This window comes from Chaetodon trifascialis, chromosome 3 (genome assembly GCF_039877785.1).
Source record: "Chaetodon trifascialis isolate fChaTrf1 chromosome 3, fChaTrf1.hap1, whole genome shotgun sequence".
In the NCBI taxonomy this organism is placed as follows: domain Eukaryota; kingdom Metazoa; phylum Chordata; class Actinopteri; order Chaetodontiformes; family Chaetodontidae; genus Chaetodon; species Chaetodon trifascialis.
In genome coordinates, this window is record NC_092058.1 from 8,041,340 (window position 1) to 8,063,127 (window position 21,788).

The window sequence follows — 21,788 nt, forward strand, 5'->3', positions numbered from 1 at the left end:
CAAAGACAACGTAAACCACCTTAAACCAAAAAAACAACAACAACAACAAAAAAAAACAAAACTGCCCACACCATTCAGAATATGATACATTAGATATCTCATTATTAATTATCAATATCAGCACAATCACACATTATTTTCAGTGAAGCATATGGCAAACACTGAAAGTCAAAAGACAACAGAATCAAAACATTAATCTTGATAATGGCAAAAAATGTCTGTATAAAAGATAAACTGAGAAACCTGCTAGAGGAGGAGTGTTATTGTATCTAGCTTGTGAAATACGACATTCAAAGCCAGGTGCAATTATTCCACCGTACAATGTCTTAAATTTGAACTTTTATAGCACAATTGTCCAGTGAACCACACAGAGTAGACACTTGTCCAGCAGGATGCATAGGATGACAGGTCTGCTGTCTCTAATATGAGTCCTGCAATACTTGTAACATCTCCATCACAATGGAAACTGATCAATACATCTCCAGTAAGCCCCCCACCCCCGCCCTCCCACTATCTCTTTTCCACCCCCATAAATAACAATCAATGGTCATACTCCACAGCACAGAGACAATAGCTCTCATTCAAGACAATTATTTAGTTTGATTTCAAAATTATTTCATGTGTACTGTCAGTAAAAAACTGTCTTTAATATAAAAACTGAACTTTTATCAATGGATGTGGCTTCTCCACACATTACACAGAGAAGGGTGAAGCAAATGAACTGACTTCACAGCATACAATCTCTTTTTTAAACAAAAGAAACAGTGATTAACTTCTCTCCGCTTAAACCATGGTCTCTGTGCTGAGTTACTTGATCACAAATATGAACATAAAGTACCCCCCAAAATACTCCTATGTAACACATATTCCTTTAGCATCCGCTGACTCACAGTACAGAAACAATTCATTTCAATTAGGCTACATAACTCAAGGCAGAAAAATAAGCACTGCTGTTTCTTCATCCCCCTTCTTGATCTTTTAAGTGCAACCAAGCACACGTCTTCAAACAGAGAGAAATAACAGGGGAGCTCATAAGGATGGCAAAGCCCTGGCTTTAATTCAGGCTAGCAATGGTACAAAGCATCCCTAGTGTCACAAGTCAGTTATAGATAGATGCTTGTAAGACCTGATTTTTAAATTGTGTAATAAAACAAGAAAAAAAAAAGCAGAACCTAAATAGTACGGTAACACAACAAACCTTCTCCCTCCACACTTGGACTGTAAAACTTGGGACGATTTTGTATGTAAAACGACAGGCTACATGAGAATTAGTTATCCCGTCCCATTCCTCTGTGTGCCGGAAAATACAAAAACTGCCTCATCAGACGATGAGAGGTTTCTTTCCAATTTCTTTTTGACAAAATACACCTGTCTGACTATTTTCTGTTTGTTCAAAAACAAGAGGTAGTAAAAAAAGGTAATCCAAAGTGGCAGGCAATGATATTATCTTTGGAGAAAAGGCACTTGCTTTCCTAAAAAAACCTACTGCAACAACACCACTTGGCTCTGGTTTTCCCCTTCCGTGGTCCTGTTCTCTCTACTTTATCAATCTTATATACACTTCTCTTATTGCTCAGAGTGTGTTCCCTTGGATACTATGAGAGTCTTTCCAACCCTATACACATTCTCGTTCCCTCAATAAAACATGTCAAGCTCCATCAATTACCTCGGGAAAGTGACCCACTTCATCTAAAGCATGTTTAAACACATGGAAGATAGCTAGTTGTTCGAAAAATGCGTAATTCTTCAAAATTTCTTTGTGTGTCGGCACGTTGAGATTCACTCTTTCTTTTCTTCCTTGCGAACGAGACTTTTTTTTTAAAGCATAAGTGTCCATGTTAGTTCGGTCTAGGATCGTATGAATGTTTGTTTGTTTTTTTTTTTAAGTTTTTCCTGGATGGTTGAGCTGGTCGAAGAGAGATTGTGTCACGCTTGTGTCTGGCTTTTCCAAAACCTCCCTGAAGAGCTGTTAGTCTTTAACAAGTCTGTAGACATGATACTGAGCTCCATGTTCACTTGTGGAAACCTCAAAAACAAACGCTATACAGAGCAAGGTCTCCTGGGTGTCGCGGTTCGTCACCACCTGAGGGCCAAAGGGGAAAAGGTCACGTGGGAAATATCAGCAATGACATCAGTTGATAATTTCTACGTTTATTAAAGCTTTAGGGAAATCTCTCTTTTTGGCTTTCTTGCTGAGGGTTAGATGAGAAGATTGATACAGCTCTCGTGTCTGTAGGTTAAATGTGAAGCTACCAGTTAGCGTAGCATACAGAGTGGAAACGGGGGGAAACAGCTAGCCTAGCCTAGCAACTCTAAAGCCCACGAATTAAGAAATTACATCCAGTTTGTTTAATCTGGACAAAAACTAGTGTAAAAATGAGACACTGCAGTTTTAAGGGGAAATATTTGCCAAGCTAGCTGTTTCCCTGTTTCTAGTCTTTGTGCTAAGCTAAATGAAGCTAATCAGCTGCTGCAGTTTCATAATTTGCTTACAGATATGAAGTAGTATCATCTCATCTAACTCTCAGCAAGAAAGCCATATATTCTATACATTTCCCTAAATGTCTAACTTTCATTTACACATATTTATTGATCAGATGAAGTGTATATTACCTGTAGGATAGTGAAGTTTTCAAGAACACTGTTCATCATGTATTTTTCAGGCAAGTGTTTGAGTTTGTGGATAAAGTTGATCATGTACTCGCACATAGGAGAGCGGTGGATCCTGTAAACGCACTTTCCTCCCTCCAGACGGGCGTACTCTGTCTGCACAGAGTTGAAAACACCAGGTATTAAGATGAAAACGAGAGACTGGGTATTGTTTGTTTGAGAAGAGGAAACAGAATCAGCGCACGCTCTTACCTCTACTTTCTCAACGACCTGCTTGCCAAACGAGCAGACTTTGGTTGAAACAGTGATCGTCATGTTCTCAAGGCTGCTGTACTGGCTGCTGACACCATAGAAAGAACCAGGGCCGTCCTGCATGCCGCTGCTGTTCAGGTCCGCCTGCAAGGTGCATACATTTAATCACATTAGCGATGATCACTGCTTACTTGGACATACCTTCATTTCCTCATAACACATGAACTGTGAGGTTGCACTTAAAAATATCTGCAATGTTCTTAATATGTGTTGAAAATGTTGACGTATGCCTACCAGAACACAACGAAGTAACGTCTAGAAACAGCATTAGTAATGTAATGGGATTTTGTTTGTGGGCATTGTTTTTGCCTCCCACTGAGCTGAAAGGTTGTACAATAATAAGGGTTCATTTTCCAGTATTGTGATAATGTTGCGCATAATCAACACAAAGTGAAAGACAAATATTTGCACAATCTAAGAACTGTTAGATGCTAATATGATAAAAAACCAACCCACCCAGAATTTAACGAGGAAGAAGGCATTCTGAGGGCCTTTCTCGTAAAGCTCTTTGAGGCCGCCCTTCTTCTCAGGGAACTTGTCGTAGATCTGCCGGATGTCCACAGCCTCGAGGAGCGGGTCGCTGTAAGAGGGGTTAGTCTGTCCAATGTGGACAAACAGGTGTTTGCTGTACTGTAGTGGACAGAGACAGAAGAGACAGAGGAGGGTTAACCTCAGTTGCAAAAGCCAGAGTTGGTCATGCTGGAGAAACCAGCAAGAGTAAGCTCAATTTTGAAAGACTACAATCAAAAAACCCAAACCCTTCCCTTCAGGCCTCCCTGCAATTCTTCTAAAATACATCACCTGCTCTATTATCTACTTCAATACCCTGCTTCAATATGACATGCTGCCCACTTTTGAGAAAAATGAAAGAAGAGAGCATTAGGTTCCTGTTAGCAGCTCATGTCGGAGCTGAAAACATCTTAAATATTCTGCTGGTCTTTGCCTTTGTTGTATATTTGGTACCAGCTAGTTTTACCACCTCAGGGCCATCCACACGTAGTCAGAGGTGCTGTCCATCCTCCAAATTGCATGTTTTGTTGCATTATGCATGGATGGCTTATGAGACAATAGGCCTCTGATGTGCTCATGAATAGACTTGTGCTCAGTAATAATAATATAATCCAATCAAAGAACGCCTGAGATGCTGGTTTTGTTTAGCAGAGCTATTCTGCTGTTAAATTAAACTTTCTTTTTCAATTTTACTTTATTTTAATGAAATGTTACTGTCGGCCGAATATTGGATTGGATTTATTGGCACATACTCAACATTAAAAAGGCAAAAAGAGTGAAAAACGTTATCAGGACATCCCTGCTTTTAAATGAGCTCTGTGACTTTCCAACAGGAAATCTTGTGGCCCTCTAGCCCTGCGCCCCCCAACCCCTCTGGGCCCTGGGACTATGCCTGCTAGGACTGTTCAGCAATCCATCCATGTCTGTAAATTTTCCACTCACGTTGTCTGGGTCTCTCTGGACCTCCATGAAGGCAGAGTACTCCAGCATCCGCAGCTTAGAGGAGGCGATGGTCCGGTCCTGCCACACTGGCACTGCAGTCGCAGTTGGTGCAGGAGGAGGCGCCAAAGGCTCATAACCTGGATGGCACACACACACAAACATTTAGCAAATTTTGCCATTTCTGGCCATTTCAGATAACTTCCCACGGATTTTTTTGCCCATACTTACTTGTTATGGACTGTGGTACAGGACCTGATAGGCCTGAGTATGGGGGCTGTGCAAAAGGTTTGATACTGAAAGACAATGAATGGTTCGGTCACACAACGTTACACAGGGTCAGTATCAGGTGTTTGTGGCACATGGGTCCTACTATATTTGTATTTCTGATCAGTGTTCTGATGTTAGTGTCAAAGTGTAAGCATGTGTTGTTGCACCAGCTAGGCGTAAGTCCACCTGCTTCATTGCTTCTTAACGATGCGAAACAGCATCAGTTAATTATGCTTTTACTGACAAATCTGAGGAAGTTGATTGAAACGTTTATAAATTTAAGCACTTTCAGTGAGCAAAAGTCAATGAGGATTTATGTTCTCTTTTACTTTTGCCATCTATCAAATTTGAAGCAGTTAATTTGCCCGGTGGTGGTTTATCAGTGCAGGAAACATACAGTACAATACAGTGTAGAAGAGGAGTTAGTGCTGCTTTGTGCTCAGAGTTGGACCTCGGCTAGGGGGAACTTACGCATGGCTGGTGCGGCCAAACCCAGGAGTCCTTCCCGGGTTGAGATCTAGAACCAGCCTGGTGTGCAAAAACGTGATCCGTTAAACAAGCCCTGCAATACCCACCTCACATTAGACCTAACCCCCTCAGTCACTCATTCATGTATTTACTCCTCTCTAGCACTAATCTCTCTCTTCAGTGTGATGTCACACCACAAACATCTTGTGGGTTCAGTAGAGCGGTCTACTTACTCCTGAGAGGGTCCAGGCTGTCCTGGGATAGCAGGCCAGAACTGGAGAGTGAGAAAACACTGTTAAAGTGCTTTTACAGTATTCATACATTTTCTTCAGCTAATGTCAATTTCATTGCTGAAATCAGTGTTAATGTGCCGTAAGTAATAGAAAATGAGTGGTGGGCTCACTCTGGCTGGTTGGTAGGGGGAAGGAGGCAGTGGTGGAAGATGATTCTTGATCATACTCGGGGAGACGATCTGTGCAGACGACAGTGCTGCCATGTTCTGCAAGGCTTTGTCTTTAGATGCTTGATCCTGCAGATTGAAACAGAATGACGGAAGTCAGCCAGAAGGTGGCACCCTAACCTAAAGAGTATCTACCACTGCAAGCGCAGCGCAATATAAAGCCTTCCACACTACATTCCATTTATTTGTAGCTGTTTGATAAATTATGAAAACAACATCTGAATTCTATCATTAATATATTTAAGAATCTTGAGGAGAGTTTTTCAAAATTGTGCTAAGCTTGATATGATTCAATAAAGGCACCTATTAAATGGTAATGGTTATTATTCATGAAACTAATAAAGAAAATAGCTTCTGAAAGAGCAGCTTGACAGACTCAAGCAAAGAGAAGAGCAGAGAAGACGAGGCAGAGTTGCTCCAGCGTTGGGATTTAAGCTCGGCTCACAAGACAAATTGAATGTCAGTGTGTTATCGAGATCACCACAGGAAAGGAGAAGATAGAAAGTGCATTGGTTTGGAATGCAGGTTTGCATTCATGTTGCAAATTCAAGTTTTGGTATGCAGATGAAAGTGGTCCGACGTAAGCGAAATAGGTAGCAAAAGATACACAAAGCCAACCAATTCATGTCCATGGCGCATGACACATATTTTATGACTTTGAAACACGTCAAAGCTTTCATTTTAATATACCAAACAAAATTTAAAATGCATCCTCATGCTATTTTTTTCATGTTTGCAAAAGAATGCACTTAAGCGACTCAAGCTAGGACTTTGCAATTAAAGGAAAGATGCCTCAGAAGCGAGACCCCGAATCAAAGAGCGACACCTTATGCAAAGCAAGCAAGACTTTGGCTTTTGGCAGAGGCTGAGGGGAGTTCACTACATCAGGCAGGATGCGTAGCGCTATTGTGTTCAAGGCCTGGCTGCTTCTTAAGCATTGCTTCATAGCAGGACAGCAATGGGATGGGACGCCATGCCAGCAGAGGGCCATAGCAAGGGGACAGTGCACTGGTGCTGCTAAACAAAGGCGGGGAGGGAAGCGTATTGCACAAGTCAGATTCACTTACCAAATTCATCGCCTGAATCAAAAAAGAGAGAAACCATTAGTACTGTGCAAGCTCTAAATGATGTGTTAAGTAAGAGTTTTGGTTGACATAGTATTTGACTGCGCATTTCAGTCCAGGTTTGCCTCTTTTGTTCATATACTCTGGACACGTTGGTCAATAACTTAAATTCCATAAATTCCAATAAATTCAATGTGTTCCTAAACACACCATGACTGACAGTTTGCCCTGGTTCAGAGGTGACAAGGGTCAGCAGACACTGTGGTATGAGGAAGAGCTTCAAAACTAAACTATGACAACATTTAGAAAACTATTGGGTATAACCATTTACTAAAACTTATATTACCTATATATTACCTATATTGTAATGTACATTCTTATTTTGTTCATTTCTATTTCATCAGACAGCAGTAAAAGCTTATAATAACAGCCAGTAATTAACTGAAATCGTGTTTGAAGACTGCCGACGACTGTATTACTAGGGAACATCGCATTTCCTTCACTAGAAGACCAACAGAGGAGAAGCGTGACGCTAATAGTAAAAAGTTTAATCCTTGGAGGATTATTGCAGCACAAGCCTTCAGTGCATTACGCCAAATGTACAGCTGGTACTACAGTGTGGAGCCATTTTAGCACCCACACTTTTACGTCATGTTTGTTCAGCTGGACGGAGTTACTCTTTGTCAGCCATCTGATCTTTAACAGTGGCTCGGAGACTTGTTTGTTATTGAAAAATTGGACCAGGCGTAAAGTTCATTGGTCCAAAGCAACAGAGGTAAACTCACAAAGCATAAAAAGGCCAAATGAGTGGACGTGTTGAGGAAACAGTCGAAATATGTAAGATTTTTGTGAATGGGTTTAAGAAGTACACACGAGAGTGATCTTATCCCTCAAAATAATTTGGCAACAAAAGATGTGTTAACTCAAATATGTCATGTTGTGTGAAGGAGACAAAATACAGATTGCTGTATGTGCAAAAAAGTAATAATGGAAAGAATGAAAGAAAACATGATTAATCTCCTCAAGCAAAGAGGACAGAAGTCACCACACAGCATATTACAAGCCTGATTTTAAGCCATTATTATGCTGCCTGTAGTTCCATGTTGAGAGCATCACATTTAACAAATTATGGAAGATGCAAAGTGCCAATCAAGTGTAAGGTACAGTTCAGATATGCTGACGTCCAAAAATGACCAAATGAAGAAAATGTCAAATGTCAATTTCCAAATATTTTGGAAACACAACATTTTTGACAGCATACAAAATGACGTGAATGTGAAAAAAAAAGATCATATGGCAGCTTTGCTTCATAAGTCCTGTGACTTCACTGACCAGGATAAACAACAGGGACGGGTGGAAGGTTATGGCTCACAATGAACAGTCTGTCTTATACAAACACTTGGCATTTATGGAAAGCTCACAAACACGTATCACTGGATACACCAGCTGATTCTTCCTCATGTATGTTATTGAGGAACTAAGGAGGGTGATGCATCTGTTTCCTCACAGGTTAACTGAACTATATATAACATCACTGAAACAATGACTAATTTATCTTTTACAGTTTCATTTAAGACAAAATGTGGATGCCGGTGTCCACTGGAGGATTAGTCTGAATAAAGGGTTTAATTTAACTGAAGTTAGCGCTTCGGAATGCTGCAATGTCTCCAGCATTTACAAGTGTCTGCGTTATGTATATGTGAATATGCAAAAATCAACTACAAGACGAGTCAAAAGGATTCATATGATGACAACGGTCAAAGATGAATGTTTTTTGACTGATCGGTTTTACAAAACACATCACAAACAGACACATTAAAGGAACTAAAGGCATCAAAGTAGAGAGAGTTTTAGGGAAAGAAGAAGTCTCAGAGAAGTACAGTATGCTGCAGAAGCATGGCTGGCAGATACAGGACTGGAGCAACATGCAGCTAAATGACTGTTAACTGGGCTCATAACAGCTTGTGTATCCTCCTTAATAAAAAAAAAGCTTTAGAGTCAGTGACTACTGGGTGAAGAGATTAGCCTTACAGTTCATGCAGCTCTGACATACAGAAGTTGAAAAGCTTTGTTTGTTTGTGCACTGCATGCATGGCACAGAAGCAGGACTGTGGTTCCTTCGGGTCTATCAGAGAGTTAACTCCTCACGACTATTTCATACTATTCGATTCATCGTTCAAAAATGTATTTTACTTGCCAAGCTTGCGTCCACTTATCTAGTGGGAACTGGCTTTGCATCAAAGCAAGGACTGATAATAATGTGCACAAATTAGCAGGTTAGTGCGAAGCCAAGCCTTTACCAGCCCCGCCGAGCCCGCGGTGAAGCGCATACCTTTAGCTTTGACTGGATCTCGCGAGATTTTCTCCGGGCGAGAACCTGCAAGTGGCTAGAAACCTGCACAGAAGAATAGCCAAGAGGAGGGAAGAGGAAAAGGAGACAGGGAGAGAAAAGACAAGGGAAGAAGGAGAGAAGCCGTAACCAAAGAGGAAAGAGACGCCCAGTCAGTGTTGCCGAGAGGCAGGTTTGCAGCACCTACCTTTATACCCGCCTGGTATTCACGAACTTTCTTCCGTGCTAACACCTGTATGTGACTAGACACCTAAAGGGGTTTGAAACAGTTTTTGAGCATAAACAACAACATGCACTCAGATGAACACACACAAACATGCAAGTGAGAACATGTACGCACACACATATTAACTGATAACATTCACAATGAGCTTTGAATAATTCATGCAAACAATAAATGTTAAAGGATAACACTGGTGATATTCTGTTTGTCTCTAATTACCAATGAATGACCAAAACCATCAATGAATTGATGCTGCTAACATAGCTGTAGTGTGATATAGTTTATTCCCCATAGACCTCCGCTGCTGTCAAAAACTATTTAAAATAGATCAAGGAGCCACACTGTTGCAGTGGGTGACATGTTTGTCATTGCATTGAAGATGAGCGTCGTAGTTTATGTTTGAGTAAATGCCTCATTCACCAGCTTGCTGTTGTACAAACTCACTAGACCATGAAATATGTGTTAATCCCCAGCTGTTTAATAAAAACCACAGTGCCCGCCCATTTTAGGAAACTTCTTTGTCCTTTCAAAAAATGAAACTATAAATTTGTGACCCACTTTTAAAGATATATATATATTGAGTTGGAAAAAAAAATGGCTTTGTGGGTGAGAGACACTGAAAGCTATTGAAAGACCGACTATTACATTGTCGGTTTTGACCTTTTCATGGGATTTGTTGACAATAAGAAATATATACAGGATAATAAAACCAGTATTGTGATTTAAATAATTTACAATAAACTTAATTGTTATTAAACACAATGTTAGGCTCAATGAATCCTTTTATAAACAGTGGTTGCTGTAATGAACAGTTTGTTATGTCTTGTACTGTCAGTAACTAAAGCCAAACTCATGCATGGTTATTCTTATCTAATAAATCATTAAAGCTGGTTTACCTGTTTTCTTGTGCGGGTTTTGCCTGTCCTCAGCTTGATGTACCTTGCTATCAATTCATTGCGACCTGTAATAATAAGCAGAAAGCAAGGCGATAAACAAAAACAAGGATATTTACATGACAGAAGATGTGACAACTGTGCATTACAATACCCTCCATTGGACAAAAGGTGGCACTCTTGTCATACCTTAAATACACATCTTATGTCAAAAGAACTACGGTGTGACCTTTCCCAGAGCTCCTCAGAGTCAGGGCAAACACACTTCTGTCACAGGTCACAGGTCACAACAACACCTCTGTTTCCTACAGGAAACCATATTCTAAAATTTTAAGTCTTATGCAAACTGAGCCAGATATTAGACGGTTGATTTGCTTGTTTTACCCTAAAGTTTTCATGAGCTCATTTCACACCTCCTTACTGTCTGCTCATGTGGCCCTGTAGCCTAATTACAGATTGCTTAGAAAACAGAACCATGTTTTTCATGACATAACATCTACTCTCGACATTCTACACAAACAGGTTGTGCAGAGAGCAGGCTTCTATTCTGGGCTGTCATGGTCCTCTTTACATTCAGTGCCGTGCAGGAGATTTAACAAGCGCTGCCTTTTCCGCAAAGCACAGCTGGGATCAAGCAAAAGATCATCTTTGGTGTACGAGAAGTGCAAAAAGGATTATTATGTTGTCTCGAGGGGAAATCAGTCCATCAGTCTTTCTCACTTCTTTTCTTTGCCAAGTCACGTTTACTGGGTTTCTGTGGCTGAAAATTGGGCCAAAGGGAGAGGTTGAACCGCTGTATCATTATGAATAATGACCTATACTCTTCGAAACTTGCTGACATAAATTTACACCAACAAAAACTGGTCAAGATGTGCCTTCTTTAACACACACAATAGACTGTGTGTCTAAGAAGTCCATGGTTTAACAGCTTTAGAGTACCCAGACACATAATGACAGGAGAAACAAGTCCTGTTTTTTCACACACTCTTCAGCACTTGGCCTCCAGAAGGCCCTGGTTAGAGCAATTACCATAAAAGTACTGCAGGCCATCTCCAGCGGGCTTGCAGCACTCACCATGCTCTCCAACCAGTCAGCCCGGCGGTCGGCCAGCAGAGCAGAGCTGAACTGTCTGCCGATACTGAGCTAGCCCGTCCCCCTCTGCCCTGGGCCAAGGGTGGACACGCCCGCTCCAGCGCCTCCGCATTCCTAACATTCCTCTAAGCCTGTCACATCTGTGCTAGCCAGTCTGATTGGCCTGGGCCTGCGAACACAGCCAGAGCTCGGGCGAACACACACATGCTCATATGCACTTCCAACTCCGGGAGAAGCAGGGGTTAGAGCTGGGGTGAGGGCCATTAGCTTGGGGTGGGGGGTCGTCGGTTAGCGGGGCAAAAGGGGCAGCTGATGCTGTAACTCTTGGAGGAAACACAAAGCCATAACTGTCTCTGCCAGCAACTGCCACCTGGCAGCAAAGCAGGCCCTTTTCCCAAAACAACACCACTATGTGACCCTGCACTCAACGGACAGCAGCACCTGCTGCCGACCATCCCAGCAGAGGATGGCAGAGAAAGAACAATGCCAGTTCAACCCCCACGCAACTGTCACTCTCAATCTCTTCAGCTGAGGAGCAGAGGGGGAAAACATTACATCGTCCCAACCACAGACCTCTGCTATGGATTTCACAGATATCTCATTGCAAAGTACTGTATGCTGAGATACAGCATGAGCTGAGTGCTATAGGTCTCACTAAGAAAGATAAGAACGGCTCTGAGAGCGGCGAGGTGGACTCAGTATTGTGCTGAGCTGCTCACACTAAATTAACAGCTGGCTTTCAGGACTCTCCCAGAAGCTAATCCTCTTGCTCATACTGTAATGTAAAGGAACACCGTTTTTGTAGCTTGCTTTGTAACAGCGCTGAGCACAGGAGTTGCTGGCGTTGCGTCGTAAATCAAAAATGCGTTTTGATCGTGTGTTGAACAGCGCAGTTCTGTGCTGCCGAGCTGAGATGATATCTCCAGTTTTTCCACAACATCTGGTTGGTTTTGTGATATTTTAAATCACTGCTTTTGTTCCATGTGATATACAGTTTGCAGCAGAGACACCACTTTGAAGTGGGCTGGGCAAATAACTCCAGTTTCAAATAAATTTTTGAAGCTGAATGTTAAAAATGACTTGGACATGGAGCTGTAAAACACATTCTCAGGCACGTCTTTTTCTGCTCAGTGGAAAAAGACGAACTGGATCATGATACGGCTGCAACGCATTGAGCACAGCGTTGATTTTTATCGACCGTTATATCCCTAAATGATATATAGCACTACTTTGTGACACAAAGAGGAGTTGTTCACAGGACGACAGCAAAGGATTTTAGAGGCACTGAGGTAATCAGTCCCAAATCCCTCATCCTCCACTTCACACCCTAGCATCAAATTTTGAAAAGCACAGCATACAACGCATTTTGAGGGGTAACATAATCACTCAGGAGACCTGTGTTCAACCCCAGGCACAAAACTGCTGAATACAACTTCAAATACAACAGACTCTGGATCACCAAAAGCAGGATGGCGAGGTGATGCCAAAAAAAAAAAACTTGTTGCTGGATGTCAGTCACATAACAGAATAAACTTACACACAGAATATTAAAAAAGTCCCACAACTTCCTGGTTCCACAGGCAAATGTTTTGACCCAGCAGGATTGGTCATATGAGCTGATCATTTTTTAGACACATTGCTCCCAAACCCCAACAGAGAAAACACAGAGGGTGTGATCTCCGTGCTGTCAGTGGTAGCTGCAGCCGTGGCAGCCGAGATCTGCTCAGACTTGACATGGCGGGGTCAGAGAGACGGTGAAAAGGCTGCTCTGCACGGCGGGGGAACATGACAGGTGCACGCAAACACACGCACGCACAGTCTCAGCCTCGCTTGTCCTCTGCCTCTAATTTCCGCACACTCACTGTCTTTCCAGCTCTCTGCCATCTTTGCGAGCTGCTTATGATTCCCTTGTTGATTGCTCAACACCCACTCAGATCGCTGCAGGCTGCCATTCTTAACCTCTTCCCTGACAGGACACGCCTATCTTTTTCTTTTACTACACGACTGCTGGAATTTTCCACTTCCACGCGAAGATAGTAAGTAAAAAGGTAATCTCTCGCCGTAGCTCCCCCACCCCTCTCGTCTCTCTCTTGAACCCATTCTCCACCCATATTCTCTCCCCTCCTCCCTTCTCATAACATTGAGGTAATCCTAAATTGCTAACATACTGCTCAGCCATGACTGAAAACATTCCTAACATCTCAGCGAGGGGGCTGACAGGGAAGGCCTGCTCAGTCATCATAACAGAGCGCTCAGCCCCCTCTCTTATACCTTACACACATCTTTTCTCGCAACTTTGCACATGCAGTGAACCAGCTGCTAATTCCTAATGCAGCCTTCAAAGGTCAAACCAGACATAAGCCTGCCTCTAGCGCTGAAATCTTTCTCTTTCTTTGTACCCAGAGTGCTTTGCAGTAGTGACAGCTGCAGGGCTGAGAGAGAGAGAGAGAGAGAGAGAGAGAGAGAGAGAGGCAGAGGTGTGTGCTTGAGGTTTGACATACCTGTCTAGGCCAGAAAACGCAAGGGAATAACATGTCAGTACAGCCCCAAAGCAAAACAAGACAGGCAACATTTTTCTGACACACACGCATCTTCTGAAGACACTTCCTCCAAACTAAGGGTGTAAAATGTGCCAACTATTTAATTCTACCGAGGACAACTGTCTCTGAGACACAACTATTCATTGAATGCTTTGATTTTAGTTTGTTAAACTTCAAAAGATCATCGCAGATCAGGACCTGACAGTGAACTGGGACAGTGCGTTTTTCATTGCTTCCTGAATGAGTGGAAAATCAAAGGACTCAAAGGTCACACTCAGGGGAGTCTGCAAATACATTTTCTTGCTTGGAGTTAGATGAGAAGATTGAAACCACTCTCATATCTGCCTGTTAATCAGAAGATGCAGCGAGCAGCTGTTATCTTGGGTTATCATGAAGACTGTAAACTGGGAAACAGCAAACTTGGCTCTAAGGTTGTTTTAACCTGAACATAAACTGAAGGGTAAAAACAAGATGTTGTGGTTTTACAGGGTTTATGTGTTGGACTACTGCATGGCTTGGACAGTGGCTTAAAGGGTCCAGCACTTACTGAACTGTACACCCCTTTATCTACACTTTGGTGGATTAAAGAAACAAGATGTAATCTGTGAATTAGTGAGTTTAAGAAGTGCTGTTAAGTTGGTTTTGCAACCTTCACACAGAGCCAGAGCCTGTTTCAAGTCTTTATGCTAAGCTAAGCTAACTGTCTTTATGCTAAGCTAAGCTAACTGGCTGCTGGTTGTAACCTTATGTTTACCATACAGACAGGAGAGCAGTGTCAAAAAAGATGGAAAATGCTGGTATCAAGGATGAATTCCTGAGAGTTTTGGTAGATTTTACTCTTGACAGGCATATTTTATCACAGTTAGATAGATTCTAACTGTTAAAGCTGTGATTACATCACAAACTAGAGTTAAACTGAAGTGCTGTTCATGTCCTGAAAAAACTGGAGTGACTTTTAACATATGTTACTGATTAAAATTGAGTGCTATGCTCCTTTGAACTCTTCGTCACCCTTGAGCTACGTAAATGACTGGCAATGCTACTGGGAAGTCTAGACAGGTTTGTAGAGCAGAGAATACACATGTACAAAGCAGTCATTTTGCTAAGGCAATGGAAATTTGCAAAGGTTTCCCTCCAAAAAAAAAAAAATCCTGGCAAAAAAAAAGTGGAATTCCCAACGGGAGGGATGACTTGCCTCCTTTTGGAGGCCACTGGAGTCTGAGACTGCAAGGTAGACAGTATTACATACAGTGCAATCGTTAACATTCCCCTAACGTCACGTCAGAGCAGCTTTTAGATGTCTGAGGTAATCACCTTGTGAGAAGGCTTCTTCTGGGGCATGCCTTGGCTCTGCCAGCAGGGCCTCAGATGACTTTTGTAAATGGAGAGGGTGTTTAGTGTTCTAGAAAAAAACAGGCCTCTAAAAGGGGTCCTGACAGTTTGTTGCTAAGGGGGCAGGTTTGTGCACGGCTTGCCTCCTTGTTGACGTTCTCATGACAAATGTGTGGAGCCTGGGACACGACACTGCCCTGCTAAAGAGTTATTTAGGCAAATTTAGAGATGCCTGTGTGGTTTGAGCTGAAGGTCTATCCAGAAATTGTACAATGTGTTTACTAACACTGTTCAGCAAATGTTCATCAAGTTTGCCTAAAATGAAATTTTGTGTGATTTAATTAGAGAAAATTGAGCCAAAAATAGTCAGAAATGGTTCTTGTAAACAGACTGAACATGGTATCACTTGCAAGAGTTTATTCTGTGTCCAGCTTTTCTGTTCTGGGGCTGCAACTAATGACTATTTTCAGTACTGCTTAAGTTCATTTTACAATTAATTCATTGTTTAGTCCAGAAAAATAGTGAAAAATCAGTCCATCATGAGATCCGAGAGCCAAAGTAATGTCTTAAAATATGCTGTTTTGTGTAACTTTGAGAAGGTGGAGTGAGTCAATTTAGTCATTTTTGCTTGATAAACAACTAAATTCAGTAACAGATGAGAAAAAAAGGCTGCTGATTCATTTTCTGTTGACTAATTGATCAATCCACAACTTGTTTCACTGCTACTATGCGCCTTAAGACAGGATCAGAGAAACAACAGAAGCTGCCACAGCCGTTGAGTTATCTCAGGTATGTGCTTCTCCTTGAGTATCAAAATCTGCCCGTGAATCACGCCAGAAGAATCCCATCTGACGTCAAGCGCAGCAAAGCCACCAAAAAAACAGAGCTTTGAAAACAAACACTAATGCTTCTAAAATACACAGTCTGTCTGAGACTTCGGTGGCAATGATTGATGGTCTTTATGGTCGCTCCGAAGCAGGAATCAATTTCAAGTTTTTGAGACATGATGGACAATAATTAAAGGGCAGGGAAGTCTTACAAAGGATGGCTTGAGGGACTTGAATTACGATGGTGAAAATAACATAATTTCACAAAACCAGAAAGAGGTTTGTTGAGGACAGCGGCAAGCAAAACCACAAAGAAGGCAGCACAGTTCCTGTCAATCAACATTTATTGCTGTTCAGCAAAATTTCCAGCTTCAAATGCTTAATCTAATAACTGGAAGAGCGCCTCAACAACAGGAATGGGAACGTGGGATTAAAGTAATGAAAGACAAATGCATTCAATTTCCTACACCTGGATGTCAGTGAGTCTATCAAAGAACTTGCCAGCATATCCATCTGGAGTTTTTCAGGACATTAAGGGCTCAACACCTGCATTTTAATGAACACGCTGCAGGAAACAGCAGAACTATTCTGAAACCATATGGATGTTTAAAATCTTCGACATGCCAATGTGATGTTTTTGTTCCTGAGTCTTGATTCACGCTGTGCTAATTATTGCTAATTTAACCGAGCCATCCGGCATCAAACGAAACACTTCTCGAGAAACCAGCTCCAACCAGTCACCTGCAGGCAAAACTCTCCCAGCGATACCGGTGTGGGGAGAAACAAGCGCATGACGCTCAGCGCTAAAAAACAAAGAGCAGGTTTCACGACTGAAAGCGCGGCGAGGAAGAGAAGAGGCCATAAAACTGCATGCATAAAAATAGACTGTAAAGAAAGAAAATGACAGGTGTAAATCAAGGGGAGAGGAGCGGAGATGCTCTCGAGGCAGCAATAACCCGCTCTGAGAGCGCTGGTGTGACTGGAAGAACCTGCCCCTGGGTCACAGTACAACAGGTAGAGGCTTGTCAGCGAGAGCTCTGAGTGGAAAGAAAACATTCACCTCCGTGTCAAAGCTGTGACATGAACACGAGAGCATGAAAAAAAGTATTTTTCTCATTTCTCTTTTGGGCACGATGGTGGGTGTTTGTTGTCTTTTAGCCACAAATCTCTCTGGAATGGATGGTTTTCTCATTTTTCTGCAGTCATTCTGGAGCTGATTTCCATGTAATTGTTGTTCTTTTGTTGCTCTGGCTGTTATCCAGCGTACTCACCATACATCTTTCCCTCATCTGACAGGATGATTTTCCTCCTGCCACAGGGAGGGTAGATGGCGAGGGCCTCCTGGAAGCTCTGCTCGATATCTGGGCTCCACACGCCCTCGGCGTCCCCGTCCAGGGTCTTGTCCTCGTTGTCCCCATCCAGCCCATCGTCTGGGCTACCGTTGGCGCTCCACTCGTTGGACGCAATGGTGGCGGCTCCCCCTGGGCCCGACCCCGAGCCCCAATATCAGAGGATCTGTAGGAGATCTGTGGAATAAAGATAAAAATTTCTTAGCTTGTTTTTATTGAACACTGATGCACCTTTAGCAAATGTTGATCATCGTAAATACACATGAAATCCAAAGTTTTAACAGTTTGAAATACAGGCAGGTCAGCCTTCTTTACCCAGACAGCAAGTTAAAGGACAGGTGATATAAGTTAAAGGGCAGGTGATAGGACAGGTGTAATGTCTGTGCAGCCAAATCCTGATATGGCTTTTTCCTCTGGGCCACTTTATTTCTTTTGAGTCACCCAATGCACACTATCCTGGTCAAATCTGTATAAATCCACAGCTGGAAATAGTTTCAAACAACTGTGCTATTTACTCCTGTTAAATATTTGGATTTTGGGAAATCACCAAATTTATCCTTTAATGCACACATTTTTATCCGATGTGAAAATCACCAACACTAAGTAACATGTGCTGATCAGCTTTAATTCAATGTGTTTTCTAATGCAGACACTGCTTAAACCAAAATGTGCACCTTTGCAGGTCTAAACTTGGTGTAGTGGCCACAGTCGGAACTGCAGGTCATGTGATGCATTCCGCCAAATCCACGACAAGTAACTGTAGAGCAACGAAGGCAATTTCTTATGAAACAAACATTCAAAACTTACTCTTTCATCACATGCACATCACTGTACGACTGCAAGCCACCTTTTGTCTTACCGGCATATCACTTTTGTAACATTCATGACTGGAGGAAAATCAGCCAGGTATGCGGAAGTCTGAAAAACCCTTTTGGCGTTTGTGCTGGATGAGCAAGTTTCACGAACCGTCAAACCCTCTTCTCAGAGTACCTCCACTGGCACTCTGCTGGCATCTCAACAGACTTACTTTGTTTCCTTATCTTGAATTCATGGTGTGATACTGCTGATATGCGCAAACAAATTTTAAGATGCCGACAGAATCAATAAAATAGAGGAGAAAATTGGAGCAGCGTTTGATAAAATTCAATTAAATCATGTACAGCCTAACTACCGGCTTCCATACTGTGTGAACCTAATCCCTGCTAAGTTTGCCCACTGTTTTTGACATAAATATATAATTATTTGGGTATCTGCAAAGGCCCAACACATGAGTTCATGTAAAGCAGGGGTGGCCAAACTTTTCCCTTTAGAGAGCTTAAACTTCCCTTAATGGATTGACTTCCTGTATAAAGTGCTCAGACTCTGAAAAATAATTAATATTTAGTGAATAAGTGAAAATAAAATGGCACGAACAGGTATTTATAGTAAGCATTTTTAAATCAAACATCCAGCGGGCCGACGTTGGTCTGTGGGCCCCACTTTGGACAGCCCTGATGTAAAGCATAACGAGAGACACTTCCGAATAAGGAATGCCATTCATCTATAGGTCACTGCTTTGGCTTTATTCATCTTTTTTCTTTATTGCAGTCATTAAATTTGCATGAATAAACAATGTTAACCTTAATTATTACTATAATTTCCTATATTTTATTTCTCTGAAATGGCCAAATGAATTCAAGATATTCCATAAAACGAAGTTTAAAGACCTCACTAATCAGCACTGGCCTCAAAGAATTCTTGTGGTCTGGGAACTGTGTCCCAGTGTGGTTGGCTTATGGCTGACTGCAAGCAGAGATCTTAAGTATTTTTCAAGCTGCCTTTTCAGCATTGTATTGTTTCTGAAATGGAAGTCTATGAGGTAACCATGATCCTCCCAGGATGCTTGTGTTTCTGCTTTAGCGTTTCTGCAGATGCTAACAAAAATAAAGCATAATGGATAAATAGAGAGAGTGTCAAATTGTGGGTTCCTCAAAACTACAGTGAGTATAAATTAACACTTGGAGTTTGTATGAGAATACGAGTATAAAACATCATCTATTTTCAGTTGTGTTTTCTATTATAAGCTACATTTTTCTTTGAGGTTTTGCACAGAAAATATTAACAGTATGATTCCTGGAACATAAAAATCAATCCAGAAATTAAATTTCAGTCTTGCAATTTGATTTGTCCTTGTAACTTTATCTGAAAAAATAATATTAAAAGTATGAAAATGTGCATGAAAACCAGTGAAACTCTTGTTCTCGGGGCAACAGCAAATCTGGGTGATTCTTCATGCTATCAATTACATCAAAACTGTGCAGCCAGCCAAGAAGTAGTTTTAATTAATCTGGATGTATTCATGAGAAGAGATAAAGTCAAACAAAGTCTCATTTATAACATGAAAAAAATGGCTAAATGCTCCAAAGCCTCTATTTGTTTCTCAGCATTCACATTTGATAATCGCTGCAGTTACACCAAATCATCCAAGGACTGCAAACTGGTGAAAAAGCAGAGGTGGGGGATTAGTGATGCTTCCTTTCTCTTCCCATCATCATTTAACGGGAATTAGCAAAGATCAAAGGCGAGCAGACCAGTTACACAGACCTGCAGTGATATTCCACCACACGCAACCTACAACATGAAATTCATGGACGTCACTGAACCCAAACGAGAGTTTGACAAATATCCACAAGTCGAGCTGCTAATTTTAGCTGAGGGGGGATTGGTTGTGGTGGACCCTTTGCAACAGGGTCACGGTGTTAAAACTCAACACTGAAACGGAGCGCTCATCAGCAGCTCAAGTGATCCATCTCAGTCCTCACAGATCACACGGCTGGACTGCTCCCAGTGGCTGCTTACTTCATACGACTGGAGTTAGGGGCAGTTTAATAATGTTCTGACCTGCCAATGCGTTAATAAATGCGCAATACTGACGCAAAGACCATAACAGAGAGCACAAAGAAGCGGGGATATGAAAGCAAATAAATTTGGAGCTGCAACAGCTAGTCGATCTATTGATCCTTCAAGAAAAAAATCCCCAAATTCACTGGTTCTCTGTTCCAATTATCTGAATATCTTAAATCTACTGACATTTTCATGCTTGAAAACTGAGAAAATTGACCCTTATACTTCCCAAAAACCCAAGATGAGTCTTCAAATGCCTTCTTTTGTTCAACCAACAGTCCAAAATCCAAAGATATCCGGTTCACTGTCGTGCACGACAAAGAAAACCATCAAACCAGCAAATATTTGCCATTTCTGCTTGAAAAAATGAAAAAAAAGTGACCGAAACATTGCTTGAAATGACCAAAACAGCTGCCAATTCATGTTATGCTGATGGATGAACCGACTAATCAATGTGGCTCAAGTTTAAATATGTCACCTTCGACTCAGGAAAACTGTGACGGGCATTTTTCACTATTGTCTGACATTTTGCTAACCAATGAAAATAATCATTAGCTGCAGCCCTGAACGGCATTCAATCAAATACAAAGAGACGACTAAAATAAAGCAGAACATTATACACTGTTTAAACAGCTACAAAATTTATGGCAGCCTATCATGACATCAACCCTCATGATTTGACGTCTCTCATTGTCTTGCTGTCAGCAGCCTGTGTGTTGGTACAATTTAAAAAAACGGAAACATCAACAGACACAAGGGTTCATTAACAATGACACCAGCGTGACTCTTAAATACGCGTTTCTGTCTCAGCCTGGAGTACAGCAGATAGTGTTTGTGTGGTCTGGTGTGAAAAAGCCTTTCAGGCCGCCCAGAGTATTTCATTAGTGAATGCACAGGTGCTGTGGGGCAACAGCTTCAGTGCAGCCAGGGCAGTAATCAGAGCCTGGTGGCACAGTGAGGGGAGGGAGGGAGGGACACTCTATTGTTTATCTCCAATTATAGCCGAGAAAACAAGGCGAACCTCCTCCGCACGCCGAGCTGTGAAGAACAGCAAAGGCGTCCGGTGCAACACGCAGATCTGACGACCTCGATGGAGCTCCGAGTGCTCACGAGAGCGTGTTCAAGTGAGGTGCTGCAAAAAGAGAGGCTCTTCACCAAGAGAGGGGCCTGAATTCCAGACATGTCCTTATTAAGAAAGGGCTGCGAGTGCTCACTGTTTCTCCTCCTGCCTCCCTTGTGTCAACCCAACGCCCTCCCTCCCTCCTCTGCACCCCCCCTTCCCTCCCCTCCACCCAGTGCTCAGAACGTCTCTACCCAAATAAGGACAGGAGACCAGGGGATGCGTGTATGGGAGGAGTGGGTGGTGGGTGGGTTGGTTGGTTGGAGAGCAGAGGGGGAGAGGGGGGTGTGTTTGTGGGGGGGGGGGGAGTGGGGGGCATTGGAGTGGGGGGGGTGTTGTCCAATTTAGGCGTCCACTTTGGGGTCTGGAAAACAGTGGGATTGTTCCAGCTGGAATGCAACATCAGCAGTGAACACGCTCCCGCTTTGTGACGCTCAGAGCTCAGACTAGAGGCAGGGCATTGTCAGCGGAGCCATTTTTCAATACATCCTCTGTTGGAGTCACAGGATTTAAAGTCAGGACAATAGTCGTGACTTCACGATAAAA

General features: G+C 42.2%; 1 protein-coding gene across 3 annotated transcripts; it reads right to left on the reverse strand.

The window, feature by feature from the left end:
* Positions 1-1,171: 1,171 nt before the first annotated feature.
* LOC139328532 (transcriptional enhancer factor TEF-5-like) lies at positions 1,172-17,283 on the reverse strand. Of its 3 annotated transcripts, XM_070958276.1 has the most exons (13): positions 17,162-17,283; positions 10,103-10,167; positions 9,171-9,233; positions 6,637-6,648; positions 5,513-5,638; positions 5,343-5,383; positions 5,113-5,169; positions 4,603-4,667; positions 4,375-4,511; positions 3,379-3,552; positions 2,863-3,006; positions 2,614-2,766; positions 1,172-2,083 (listed from the first exon to the last, which is right to left on the reverse strand). In XM_070958276.1, exons 1-13 carry the CDS (start codon positions 17,166-17,168, stop codon positions 1,970-1,972), a joined length of 1,158 nt encoding a protein of 385 aa, XP_070814377.1. In that variant the 5' UTR covers positions 17,169-17,283; the 3' UTR covers positions 1,172-1,969. The 3 variants fall into 3 exon arrangements, with proteins under 3 accessions (XP_070814377.1, XP_070814378.1, XP_070814379.1); XM_070958277.1 differs by lacking the exon at positions 6,637-6,648; XM_070958278.1 differs by lacking the exon at positions 5,113-5,169.
* Between the last annotated feature and the right edge of the window lie 4,505 nt (positions 17,284-21,788).